The sequence below is a fragment of the Lycium ferocissimum genome, chromosome 12 (genome assembly GCF_029784015.1).
Source record: "Lycium ferocissimum isolate CSIRO_LF1 chromosome 12, AGI_CSIRO_Lferr_CH_V1, whole genome shotgun sequence".
In the NCBI taxonomy this organism is placed as follows: Eukaryota; Viridiplantae; Streptophyta; class Magnoliopsida; order Solanales; family Solanaceae; genus Lycium; species Lycium ferocissimum.
Window position 1 is genome coordinate 8,104,975 of NC_081353.1, and position 14,948 is coordinate 8,119,922.

A 14,948-nucleotide genomic window follows, 5' to 3' on the forward strand; every position below is an offset into this window, starting at 1 on the left:
TTCGTGAGGTGATTAGGCTACATGGGGTTCCTATCTCCATCGTGTCCGACAGGGGCATGACGTTTACGTCTCGATTTTGGGAGCATTTGCATAAGGAATTGGGTACTAGGTTGGACCTTAGTACAGCTTTCCACCCTCAGACTAACGAGCAGTCCGAGCGGACCATTCAGGTTCTTGAGAATATGCTTCGGGCCTGTGTGATAGACTTTAGTGGTTATTGGGATCAGTTCTTATCATTGGCCGATTTTGCATATAATAATAGCTACCACTAGAGCATCGACATGGCTCCATTTGAGGCGTTATATGGGAGAAGATATAGGTCTCCTATTGGTTGGTTTGATGCGTTTGAGGTGAGACCTTGGAGTACGGATCTTCTGATAGAGTCCCTAGAGAAGGTGAAGTTGATTCAAGCTAAGCTTCTGGCAGCCCAGAGTAGGGAAAAGGAGTATGCGGACCGTAAGGTCCGAGATCTTGAGTTTGGGGAGGGAGAGCAAGTGTTGTTGAAAATCTCACCCATGATGGGTGTGATGAGGTTTGGGAAGAAGGGCAAGCTTAGCCCAAGGTACATTAGGCCATTTGAGATTCTCAAGCGTATGGGGGAGATAGCTTATGAGTTGGCTTTACCTCTGGGTCTATCAGGAGTTCGTTCGGTATTTCACATTTTGATGTTGAAGACGTACCACGGCGATGGTTCGTACATAATCCGTTGGGATTCAGTCTTGCTAGATGAGAACTTAACATATGAGGAAGAGCTTGTTGCTATCTTAGATAGGGATGTTCGCAAATTGAGGTCCAAGGAAATAGCTTCCGTGAAAGTTCAGTGGAAGAATCGCCCAGTGGAGGAAGCTGCTTGGGAAACAGAATCGGATATGCATAGCAAGTATCCTCAGTTTTCGCCGAGTCAGGTAACTTTTCCTAGATTCCTCATCCTTATCCGTTCGGGGACAAATGGTGTTTTAATTGGTATCTAGTGTAAGGACCGTCCTGGTCGTTATGGAAAGCATAGGATCACCACCAAATAGAACCTTCCCAAGGTTAGAACGAGCTAATAGGAACTCGATTATCTAAGTCTAAGAATTGAAACTTGACTTGTTTGTGATTGTTGTTTGATTATGTTGAGTCCATCGGGGGTGACGTACGAAATTAGAATTTCGTTGGGAATTTCGAGGCCACGGGTGAGTTCGTATGGTGTTTTTATGTCTATATGCATATTTTATTTGTGTTTGTGAGGCCTCAGATGTAATGTTAGGTGATAGAGCTGAAAAACTGTGAAATTAGCGAGCATACTGGTTCAGTAGCACCGCTGTAGCGGAGGAAGTGCCGTTGCGGCAGGGCCTTTGTAGATGCCAGCTTCTCGCCACAGCGGTCAGTCGAATTTTTATGGGTCCGCTATGGCGAGCACTGGACCGCTATAGTGATGTCGCTATAGAGGGATCAGGCCAACCATGGCGAAGGACAGGGTTAGTGTGGTCCGCGATAGTGGGCACTTGGCCGCTATAGCGAGACCGCTGCAGCAGCGATTTGACAGCAGCAGTGGTAGACGGGAGCAGAATGTCAGCTTTTAAGCACTTAGTTCCGAATTCTTTATTCACAAAACTCCAAAACAGTTCCCTATAAGCACCTAGGGCGAAATTCCAAGCTAGGCCAAGAATATCCTTGAGAGGTAAGTCTCAACCATTCCTTCCATCATTACGTTATCATCTTCATGATTATCATCCCTTTTATAGGTCTACAATGGTGAATTAGAAATAGTAACCCTGGAACCTAATAGACTTTCTATAGTTGATGGGTTATGATTGTTATCATGTGTTTATCATCTAATGGCCTGGGTAATCACCTTTTAGTCAAGAATTGAACCATTAGAGTCATGAACTAAGTGAACTGAGACTCAGGGTTTCATAAAAATGGTAGCTGGACCATGGAAACTGCTTGTAATAGATGTTTTGATTAAATAGCCTTATAAATTGATAATTGGTGGTTGCTAAGGCAAATGTTAGGTTGATTTACACCTAGAAATCATTCACCCATTGGAATGGGGCTAAAGGGAAGGGTGTTCTTGAATTGATTTTGTGACTAGAGTAATTATGACTTATTGAGCATTCTAATTGCTAGACTTTGAGTGTTTTGAGGTTTTACGAAAGGGAAAGGTTGTAGTAGAGTAATCTGCATTGTTCCAGCTCTACATTCGAGGTAAGTTACGGTCTACTTGAGTTAGACTTTGATTAGTTGATTGTATGTATTGTGAAATTGATAGGAGAAAGCATGTCTAGTCTTCAAACATGATTGTGTGTAGTTGAACTTCCTATATGCCATTGATTGAGTGATTATGTGGGCTTCGTGCCACTATTCCTTATATTGGAACTTACAAGTTGATGGAGTTGTGATGAGAAGTTAATATGATCGTCTTAGTGGAATTGAGATACAAATGATAATTTGATTATTGAAAATAATGTGACACTAGATACGGATACATATATATATATATATATATATATATATATATATATATATATATATATATATATATATGAGGCTCATTTGACCGGGGGTGAGGATGAGGCCTAGTTATGAACAGGCACATTTGACCGGGGGTGAGGATATGGCCTAGTTGTGAGCTCGGGTCCTAGGAGTGAGTCCGGAATGAGTGGTACATGGATACCATGGGTCCCCTGCAGGTCATGACTACTGAGCAATGACATCAGTTAGCATGTGTGTACAACGTGTATATGGTTATTGTTGGTAGACTTATTTTCGTTGCTTGCTTCCGTTGATTTGACTCTTGATATCATTGGGTGACTTGATTGTTAATATCCTTAGTTGTCCTGTTGATTGGGTTAATTGATTATGTGTTTTTGGCTGGCTTATCTATTTTATTGATTTTATGATGTATGCATGATACTAATCTTTGTCGGCCTATGATATCTACCGGTACATAGTGTTTGTACTGATACTACCTTGCTGCATTCTTTTGAGGGCAGATTATGATCCAGAGACTGCTACCCGACCTCATATCTAGTGTTGAGGCCGTTTGCTGACAGATTTAGGGTGAGCTTCTATCCATGTCAGGTTGCCCGAAGATCTTCTTTTCTGTTGTTTATTTCTATTCCAGACATTGTTGGTTATTTATTTAGACAGCTTACATTCCTTAGACATGTTTTGGATTAGAGTCCTTGTACGGTGACTTCGGATTTTGGGGTTGTAATAGTTAGGACTTCTGTATTTACTTCATTATTTTATGGCATGACTAAATTTCAATTTATCTTGTGCTTGAATGGTTAATAACTGATTGAATTGGTTAGTATAAAAATGGACTTGAATGAATAGATGGCTTGCGCGTTGGTTCGCCCACTAGGAGTTAATGTAGGTGCCAGCCATGGCGGGTTGGGTCGTGTGATTTTCCACACCATTAATGACAACATAATAAGATAAATAAATAAAAAGCTTACCCAAAGGAAGAATCCTCTCAAAGCTCCTCAAAATCACCCCCAAATACTCTCTAGGTCACCAATTTAGTGAATGAGAAGACATGGTTCGAAATTAGGAATATAAGGTTTCTGATCAGCGATTCTTGGATCCCCAGAGATGTTGACCGTAGACGCAGACTCACCTCTACGAAGAACTGCTCGCATAAGTGAAGCCACTTTCCACCTCATTTCCTCACGTCTGCGGGCCAAGTCTGCATGGGCGTGAGTTCGCGTACGTGAACCCACATCTGCGGGCAAAGCGAATGTCACACCCTGATCCAATAGGGAGTGATGGGCACCCGACCCCTATTTAGGCCGAGCGAACCCAGGACGACTCTCATAATACCCATAATCGGACTGGACCTTTAAATCATAACATAGATACACAATGAAAGTTCTTCGGAAATAAACATGCTTTTTATCCTTTTCAGATCAAATAAAATCTGTAACATATAGAAACATATAGAACTTATAATACAATGCATAATGACACATCGGCTTACATAGCCGCTTACATAACCGACATCTTATACCCACGACACTGTCTGCAAAGTCTCTAACATGGAACATGAATCTATATCATAATGCTCGGACTCGGCGGCACTCGAGAAAATGGAGCTCGCCAATCCCGCCGTAACATCTTCTCGCTAATATCTTCAACTCATCCGGTGTACTGCGCGGCATGAAACGCAGCCCCGAAGAAAGGGGATCGACGGAATATGTACTGAGTATGTAAAGCATGAAATACACTAAGCGGGATTATACTGAAGTAAAGAGTACAGAGAAATCGGAAGACTTGCCTTTGAAAACATCTATCATGCAAATACTTAAGTCGGAAGCAAAATTCATATCATAATCATGTCATTATATCATCGTACATATGTACCGTACCCGGCCCTCTAATGAGGGACTCGGTAAGTAAAATCATAATATGCATATATAAAGTATACATATAACGTGCCCGGCCCTCGGTCGAGGGACGCGGTAAATAAAATCATGTCATCATCATGTATGCATGCATAAACATATATATACATATACCGTACCCGGCCCTCTGGTGAGGACTCGGTGAAGAGCGTGTCCCGGCCGCTAGCAAGGGACTCGGTATGCCATCCCGGCCGCCATCCCCATATCATCACATCATCATATACCGTGCCCGCCCTTTCGGGACTCGGTCGTGCCCGCCCTTTCGGGACTCGGTGAATAATCATATTAGCATATACCGTACCCGGCCCTCAGTGAGGGACTCGGTGAACAATGCAAAAGAATGGGCACGAATACGTACCCGGCCCGGGACTCGGTGAAAGACATATTGAGCTTGCACGAGCAGAGTAGTGAGAAACCATATGCACATAAAATCATACTCACAGACTTAATGAAGTAGTCTAAACGGAATGTCATTTGAAAATCGGACCATAGTTAGATCAAATATCTTTCGGACGTTATTCGGAAACATAGCATAAATCATAAACGTATTAACAAAACCATAGGGATCATAGTCATATGCCCAACCAATCCGAGTCCGCCTCGGAAGATTACGAACGTTATTCATTTTAGAACTTTCTACGAACAAATCGAAGCGATCCGAGCCTTTCTGTGAAAGTTACGGACGTTTGTAGTTTCGGAATCATTTAGGACAAAACTCTTTTGGAAACAAAACCTTTATCCAACTTTTGAAATTTAATTATACAAATGACATAAGGGCCATGATCTGACCATATTAAGAATACGAATATCAAGAAGCCAATAAGAATCATGAACATGCTCAGATCACCAGAATAGAATTACCTCGGAATTCGTGTCATAACTTATTTTCAACTAAGACATGCCAAAGAAAGAAAGGTTGAGCTTTACATACCTTAGCCGCTTCCTAAGCTAAATCCGAATTTGCATCTCCACTTCTCACGATCTACAATAATGTCGTTAGGTATCAACCATTAGTCATAACACTTAAGAATCCAATTCCGAATTAACACTTTGTCTACAAAAATTTCGGCAGCATTTCCCCTATAACTTCAATATCCCCGAGAATTCAACTCGGCCAAATCAACAACAACCAAATCAACAACCATACTAACAATATCCATAAGTGATTCAAAATGCATTCTAACATTAATAATTCCTTTCTACACAATTCGACAACATTTCATTTATATTCAAATAAACTACACACGATCAATTCAATACCAATGCTCACATATTCGATTACTAATCCGCAACCATTCACACATGATTTAAGAACATTCCAAGCAATCCATACAATATTCAAAACAACCCAACCACACCACTCCACCCGAAATCCTTCAACTACATTAGGAACATCAATAATACATTTTCTTCTTCCAAATTCATAAACTATATCAACAATTCCATACGTTTACAACATTATTTCCATAAATTCAAGAAGGCATATTAAAATCACATTACTTCCAAATCAGCCCACACAACTATAACTTCAACTTGATCATTAAACTTTCGTTTTGCATCATAGAATCCATCACCACAACAACCAAAATGCTAGGTAAATTTGATTCATTTTTCCTACACCTAGGCAGCCACTCACGGCCACACACCCACACACAACATTTCAAGATTTTCATCCATTTCCATACGCTACAACACGTCCAAAACATCCATAAAACATGTAAAGGAGGATTGAACCTTACCTCTTCCTTCCACTTCTTCCATTCGGCTAGGACCTTCCTTAGCTAAAACAAATGGTTTCCTTGTTCCAACAACTACTCCACGTCGACGAGGACCTTCCAATTAGTAGAGAAGCTTGAAGAAAATATTTTTGATCAAGACTTTCCATGGCCATGTTTCGGCCACCCTCCATGGCCGTTTGCTCTCTCTCTTTTCCTTCAAGTTTCTTGAAATTTCTAGGATGAAGAATGAAAAATATATCTTGCATGGTCATCACTTATACATATATATATAAATCTATGGCACATGGCCGGTCATGTTCCATCTCTTTTTCTTCTTTTTTTTTTTTTTCAATTTTTCTCCAATTTTCTAGAAATTTCCAAGAGATGAAAATAATGAAGATGACTTAATAAGTCATCTAATACTACACATATTCTTCATACATGTGGCCTATGGCCCACAAGTCATATGCATGGCCACATGGTTATTTTTTTCATGAATTTAAATTCCAACACTTCACTTTTGGCCCCAAATTTTCATGAAATGTCTAACTTTCCATCCAACCAAATTCATAAGCAGTTATGCGTTAAAACAAAGTCGGAAAATAGTCTTACTCTTAACTTTCCACACTTGGCTCGGTATATCCCGACGTACAAAATACGGGATATAACATCCTTCCCCCCTTTAGAACATTCGTCCTCGAATGTTCAACTAGTCGAAATCTTAAGGATCTCGGGTTTCCTTTACTACCGTAGCATGAAATTTTATCTACCAATCATATTTCTCTTTCATCTCCTCCTCAGGTTCGCAAGTCATTTCCTTTTTGTTCCCATTCCGCCACAGTGCCTTAACGGAAGCTACGTCTTTAGCACGCAACCTCCTTGCCTTATGTATTATGTAGCAAAGCCTAATATATCTCGGGTTCAACTTTTTTTTTTTTTTGTTTTGACTCCTTTGAAAGACTTTAATTGTCACTTCACTTTTGCTCTCAGTCTCTGTCTTTGGAGTCGGTTGTCAAGTAGTAATGAAGTCCCCTCATATAATAACCTTCCCTAGCCGCTCCCGGCTTTAACTATCATCAATTGATATCAACCCGAAAGAATCTGACACATAAATTTACTCTCTTCCAACAGCCAGTTAGTTATGATCATCTTGCTTAAATCGTCTTACAATCTTTCTTTACTCATCTTGTTACATTTTCAGCACATTGTCTCATGTCATTACCTTATCTTTAATCCGAACTCTTCTATCGTCCCTTTGCTCAGATCTTGCTCTCAACTTTCCGGTCGTCACATGTGATGTTGCAATCTTTACCCGAATGTACGAAGGGGTCAAATTATTCTAAGACTCGCCTCGGCGTAGCTTCACTAATCCTTATGTTTCACTTTATCTTTGCCTCTCTTCTCCTACCACCAACGTCGGAATACATTTTTGGTTCAACCATAAGCATGTCCTGCTCGTTCTCAGTACTAGTTCCACCTCGGTAATTTATCTCGAACCATCCTAACATCTTTCCTTAATGCACCTAAAGTATTATCACCGTATTGTTGTTACCGACCCTAAACATTTCTCGTTAAGCACTTACTTGGTCTCACCTCTAGTGTATAAATATTCATAGGTAACATGACTGCCCTTGCACGACCTGCATAATTAATCTTAGTCACGATTGTTCCTTTTCCTGGTTCGTACTATTCCACATCTTACCCCCGTGCTCGCATTTGCTAGTAGTCTACCTTGTCATACTCCTTTCCCCTGCCTTTCTTACTTTCTACCATAGGAAATTTTCTACTGCTAGCAACCACTCTATTGCCTACATCTTAACCTCTGATCCCGTATAGCCGTACTACCTTTCACAATGTCTCCGTAAGCTACTCGTTACTTTCCTTTGTCGTATTCTCTCTTTAAGTCTCCATTTCCTAATATCATGTTATTCCGGATACTTACAATTAATTCTCAGTGCCATCTCGATTATTACCCTGACTTCCATCCCTTTACTGCTGGCTTTTCGATCTCCCCAGCTTGTCTCAGCAAGGAACTTTACCTGCGGCCCAAGCGTTCGTATCCAGGACATTATAGCGCCAATTGTCTTCGCCTTACACTTGTATCTCTTTCCCTCGCTTCCCCCTTTAGGGTGTACTTACACTATCGCCCACCCTACATTGCCCCAAATCCGTATTTCCAATCTCAATTAAGCGGTACTTTTATCCCGACATTTTAATCCCTCGCCTTCCGCCTACTCGCTTTCCTTCTTTTCGAAACGTCGTTGTATTAGCACTTTCCAAGCTTAACTTGTAGTGAAAACAACATCGCCTTGCCTCGTGACATTTGTACTCTTTATATATGCTTTTCCCCCTTAACCTCGTTCTCGTGTCCGATTAGTGTCTTCCATATACCGCCACGTTGATTCTTCCGAATACATATATCCGCCAATATGGCCATGTGCGAGATATCTTATACATACCTATGTACACATATGATCTCTGCTACCTTGCTTATAAGGTATCCCCAACCACTATTCCAATTCACCCTAATTCTAGAGCTGCGATGTACCTTTTTCCTCTTTATCGCCCACCTTCGCCCGTTCGCGTGACCTCTTAAAGTTTCTCGCCACTCCTCGACTCTTAATTTGTCCTTAGATTACGGTCTAGCTTCTCATTTACTTCTTGCGTCTGAATTTATAGATTCTCCAGAAAACTTCCCAGGGGTCACCCATCCTGAAATTGCTCTTACTCCAGCACGCTTAACCTCGAAACTCCGATGAAATACGTTGCTTTAATGCTGATATAATCGCGTCCATTTTATCGCATGACCTCCGTCATGTAATCCGGGTAAATGCGAAGCCTTTGATTTCAACACGCCCTCATAACACAATTACTATTTTAACCCTCCTTTGGTTCTCGCATTCGCTTTTCACCTGTGGATATGATTACTTTTCGTCCTGAACTTCCCGGTCCCTAATGGCGATGAGCTCACTTTGATCGTCATTACTTATAGATGCTTGGTTACCGGCCCTTGAATTTCTGCTCCCATTTTACCCCGTTCCTCATCTTCTCTATAACCGGGTCCTTCACATTCCCGTCACTTATAGTACTCGTGTCCTTAGCTACACATGTCATGATCTATTACTATACTGTTATCTCGCTCTCTTCCTATTTTCTTCTTCCAATTTCCCTTTCTTTTCTTACACTCACTATCATTTCCACTATTATGTAACCCGTATTCCAAACTTTCCCTACAGGACCGAGAAGCCCTTCTTATTCGTTCTATAGCTTGTCTTTCTCTTTCACACTTGCCTTTGTATTCTAGCTACATAGACCACGTCATAGCTTTAGCCGCTTTCTCGCTAGGCTTTACTTATTCCCATAACAGTTCTCCTTATATTCATATTACATTCTGTTCGTAATCAATCCGATAATATAACGCTTCTTAATCCTTTACCCTTTCTGGTCAACTTTATCCTCATCGTTCCACAGGCTGTCTTATCTATACATTCATATTCATTGCAATTCTTCCCCTCCGTACTCTCGCCTTAATCATACCATTACCTTTTTTTACTATAAGCTCGTTATAATTCGTCCTTACTTACCAATTCAATCGACAAACAACTCCCTATCAAGGTTTGCCTTTCTCTAAATCATCTCTTAGTGTCATAAGCCCTTTTCAATTTCTCTTTCGTACCATATCAACATCGACCTTATAATTATTATTATCCCCGATTCAATAATTAGCTTCTTTCTGTCGACCGTACTCGTAGCTTAGTCAATCAATTTTTTTTTCATTACTATTGGCACGACCTTCCAAGACATATTACAAATCTATATCTCATTTTCACTTTATTTCTGGGAAAGTTTCGGCAGAGTTTCCTCTGTAACTGTTACTATCTCAAAACCTGTACACAGGAAATACCAACAATGCCTCACAAATAATATACATATATTCATATATCACAAATACACAGGCTCCCAACATCATCGACAAGACAAAAATAATAAACATACCTTGTACGCCCAACTCAATCGGCACCTGTCACACTTTCTTATTTACTTTCCCTTTTAACCTTCGACTTGTATTCCAACCGTACTTCAATATCTTACTCGACATATATCTTTCATACCTTTGCTTACCTGCGCACTTCGTAGCTTCCGATGTCGCTAGTCACTTTCTTCCGTCGATGCCATTTCTCTGCTGAAGTCAAAGGTCAGTGTCGGAAATCTCATTTCCTATGACTTGGCTCTATGGCACGATCTAAGATGTCAAAGAAGAGTAACCATCCTAGATGCCCCGTAGCCTCCCGTTTATAAACGTGGCGCGCTTCACACCATAAACAAGACTCTCACCGGACACGACTTTGCGACAACCCCTAGGACGAACTAATATGATACCAATTTGTCACACCCTTGATCCGATAGGGTGTGATGGGCACCCGACCCCTATTTAGGGCCGAGCGAACCCACTGACTCTCGTAATACTCATAATCAGACTGGACCTTTAAATCATAACATAGATATACAATGAAAGTTCTTCGGAAATAAACATGTTTTTTATCCTTTTCAGATCAAATAAAATCTGTAACATATAGAAACATATAGAACTTATAATACAATGCATAATGACACATCGGCTTACATAGCCGTTTACATAACCGACATTTTATACCCACGACACTGTCTGCAAAGTCTCTAACATGGGACATGAATCCATATCATAATGCTCAGACTCGGTAGCACTCCGGAGAAAATGGAGCTCGCCAATCCCGCCAGAACATCTTCTGCTAATATCTTCAACTCATGGGTGTACCTGCGCGGCATGAAACGCAGCCCCCGAAGAAAGGGGGTCAGTACGGAATATGTACTGAGTATGTAAAGCATGAAATACAGTAAGCGGGATTATACTGAAGTAAAGAGTACAGAGAAATCAGAAGACTTGCCTTTGAAAACATCTATCATGCAAATACTTATGTCGGAAGCAAAATTTATATCATAATCATGTCATTATATCATCGTACATATAGCGTACCCGGCCCTCTAATGAGGGACTCGGTAAATAAAATCATAAGATGCATATATAAAGTATACATATAACGTGCCCCGGCCCTCAATTGAGGGACGCGGTAAATAAAATCATGTCATCATCATGTATGCATGCATAAATATATATACATATACCGTACCCGGCCCTCTAGTGAGGGACTCGGTGAAGAGCGTGTCCCGGCCCCGCTAGCAAGGGGACTCCTGTATGCCATCCCGGCCGCCATCCCCATATCATCACATCATCATATACCGTACCCGGCCCTTTCGGATATATATATATCATCATATACCGTACCCGGCCCTCTAGTGAGGGACTCGGTGAACAATGCAAAGGAATGTGCACGAATACGTACCCTACCCGGACTCGAAAGACATATTGAGCTTGCACGAGCAGAGTAGTGAGAAACCATATGCATATAAAATCATACTCACAGACTCAATGAAGTAGTCTAAACGGAATGTCATTTGAAAATCGGACCATAGTTATATCAAATATCTTTCGGACGTTATTCGGAAACATAGCATAAATCATAAACGTATTAACAAAACCATAGGGATCATAGTCATATGCCCAACCAATCCGAGTCCGTCTCGGAAGATTACGAACGTTATTCATTTTAGAACTTTCTACGAACAAATCGAAGCGATCCGAGCCTTTCTGTGAAAGTTACGGACGTTCGTAGTTTCGGAATCATTTAAGACAAAACTCTTTTGGAAACAAAACCTTTATCCAACTTTTGAAATTTAATTATACAAATGACATAAGGGCCATGATCTGACCATATTAAGAATACGAATATCAAAAAGCCAATAAGAATCATGAACATGCTCGGGCCACAAATAGAATTACCTCGAATTCGTGTCATAACTTACTTTCAACTAAGACATGCCAAAGAAGGAAAGGTTGAGCTTTACATACCTTAGCCGCTTCCTAAGCTAAATCCTATTTTGCGTGTCAACTTCTCAAGATCTACAATAATGTCGTTAGGTATCAACCATTAGTCATAACACTTAAGAATCCAATTCCGAATTAACACTTTGTCTACAAAAATTTCGCAAAGATTTCCCCTATAATTCAACATCCCGAGAATTCAACTCGGCCAAATCAACAACCCAAACCAACAACCATAACAATATCCATAAGTGATTCAAAACGTATTCTAACATTAATAATTCCTTTCTACACAATTCGACAGCATTTCATTTATATTCAAATAAACTACACACGATCAATTCAATATCAATGCTCACATATTCGATTACTAATCCGTAACCATTCACACATGATTTAAGAACATTCCAGGCAATCCATACAATATTCAAAACAACCCAACCAATAGGCCACTCCACCCGAAATCCTTCAACTACATTAGGAACATCAATAATACATTTTCTTCTTCCAAATTCATAAACTATATCAACAATTCCATACGTTTACAACATTATTTCCATAAATTCAAGAAGGCATATTAAAATCACATTACTTCCAAATCAGCCCACACAACTATAACTTCAACTTGGATCATTAAACTTTCGTTTTGCATCATAGAATCCATCACCACAACAACCAAAATGCTATATAAATTTGATTCATTTTTCCTACACCTAGGCAGCCCACTCACGGCCACACACCCACACACAACATTTCAAGATTTTCATCCATTTCCATACGCTACAACACGTCCAAAACATCCATAAAACATGTAAAGGAGGATTGAACCTTACCTCTTCCTTCCACTTCTTCCATTCGGCTAGGACCTTCCTTAGCTAAAATAAATGGTTTCCTTGTTCCAACAACTACTCCACGTCGACGAGGACCTTTAATTAGTAGAGAAGCTTGAAGAAAATATTTTTGATCAAGACTTTCCATGGAACCATGTTTCGGCCAGCCCTCCATGGCCGTTTGCTCCCTCTCTCTTTTCCTTCAAGTTTCTTGAAATTTCTAGGATGAAGAATGAAAAATATATCTTGCATGGTCATCACTTATACATATATATATATATATAAATCTATGGCACATGGCCGGTCATGTGCCATCCTTTTTTCTTCTTTTTTTTTTCCAATTTTTCTCCAATTTTCTAGAAATTTCCAAGAGATGAAAATAATGAAGATGACTTAATAAGTCATCTAATACTACACATATTCTTCATACATGTGGCCTATGGCCCACAAGTCATGTGCATGGCCACATGGTTATTTTTTTCATGAATTTAAATTCCAACACTTCACTTTTGGCCCCAAATTTTCATGAAATGTCTAACTTTCCATCCAACCAAATTCATAAGCACTTATGCATTAAAACAAAGTCGGAAAATAGTCTTACTCTTAACTTTCCACACTTGGCTCAGAATATCCCGACGTACAAAATACGGGATATAACACGGAACACAAGAAATCAGCAAAACCTAGCTTTTCACCAAGTCCAACCCAAACCCAAAACTCATCCAAGACCCCTCGGTTGCAAACCAAATTTGCATACCACTCTAAAAACACGCTACGAGCTCACCTGTTCCCTCAGAAATTACTAATAGAGGTCACCATAACCCAGTCAACCCCCAAAATCCTTAAAGCAAGTTTCCATCCAAGTGACTAAAATGCTCTTGAGTGCCTGGAGAACCGAACTAACCACCCCACCAAGTTATAAACAACTCTCCGGATCTTATGGAATCGACATAATACCCAAAAAGGTTCTTTACCCAAAATTCAACTATTTGTCAAAGTTTTTTCACTTTAAGCCTCTAGTTTCATCAATTTTAACTAAGACTCGCCCAACTACCTGGGGAACCGTTCCACCTTTCCTACCTGGGGAACCATTCCACCTTTCCTCACAAGTCAAACACGCTCTAACAAAACTAAGGGAAGGGTTAACAGGGTTAAAAAGGTCAAAATGGCTAATTGACCAAACGGGTAGTTACACCAGATACTAATAAATAACTATTCATCCTCGAACGGAGAAGAAATTAAATGAAGGAAAAGTACCTAGGTCGGTAAAGAGCTGGGGATATCTCCCACACATATCGGCCTTGATCTCCCATGTTGCCTCCTTAACTGGACAGTGCTTCCATTCACCTTAACTGAAGCTATCTTTTTTATCTCAACTTCCACATTTGCCTATCCAAGATTGCTACCGACGCTTCTTCGATGGAAAAATTCTGAACAAACAATAGCAAGTCTCAATGGATGATATAAGAGCCGTCAGAATGGTATTTCTTCAACATAGACACATGAAATACTGGATGAACACCTGATAAACTTGGTGGCACAGCTAACTCATACGCCACCTCACCAACACGATGAAGAAGCTCAAAGGGGCTAATAAACCTCGGGCTTTACTTGCCCTTTTTTTCCAAATCGCACCACACACTTCATGGGTGAAACCTTCAACAGAACCTGATCACCAACCATGAACTATAAATCCTGAACCTTCTGATCCGCATGCTTCTTTTGTCTACTCTGAGCAGCAAGAACCTTTTCCTGAATCGGCTTCATCTTATCTAAGGACTCTCTTAATAAATCAATACCCCAAGGTCTCACCTCAAAAGCATCAAACCATCCAATCGAAGAATGACATCTCCTACCATATAACACCTCAAATGGGGCCATACCAATTCTCGAGTGACAACTATTGTTGTACGCAAACTTAGCCAAAGGTAAGAATTGGTCCCAATGACCACCAAAATCCATTACACAGGCCCGCCGCATATCATTTAAAATTTGTCCTCTAGGACTGACTGTCGCTCTGCAGCTGGAAAGCTACACTAAGACCCAACTGAGTCCCTAATTCCTTCTACAAAGTCCTCCAGAAATGGGA

At 40.4% G+C, this 14,948-nt stretch overlaps 1 protein-coding gene across 1 annotated transcript; it reads left to right on the forward strand.

Annotated features, from left to right (window-relative positions):
* The first annotated feature begins 281 nt into the window (after positions 1 to 281).
* On the forward strand, positions 282 to 1,796 carry LOC132039045 (uncharacterized). The gene is made up of 3 exons (XM_059429596.1): positions 282 to 776; positions 822 to 905; positions 1,728 to 1,796. The coding sequence occupies exons 1-3, from the start codon at positions 282 to 284 to the stop codon at positions 1,794 to 1,796; spliced, it is 648 nt and encodes a 215-aa protein (XP_059285579.1).
* Positions 1,797 to 14,948: the final 13,152 nt, after the last annotated feature.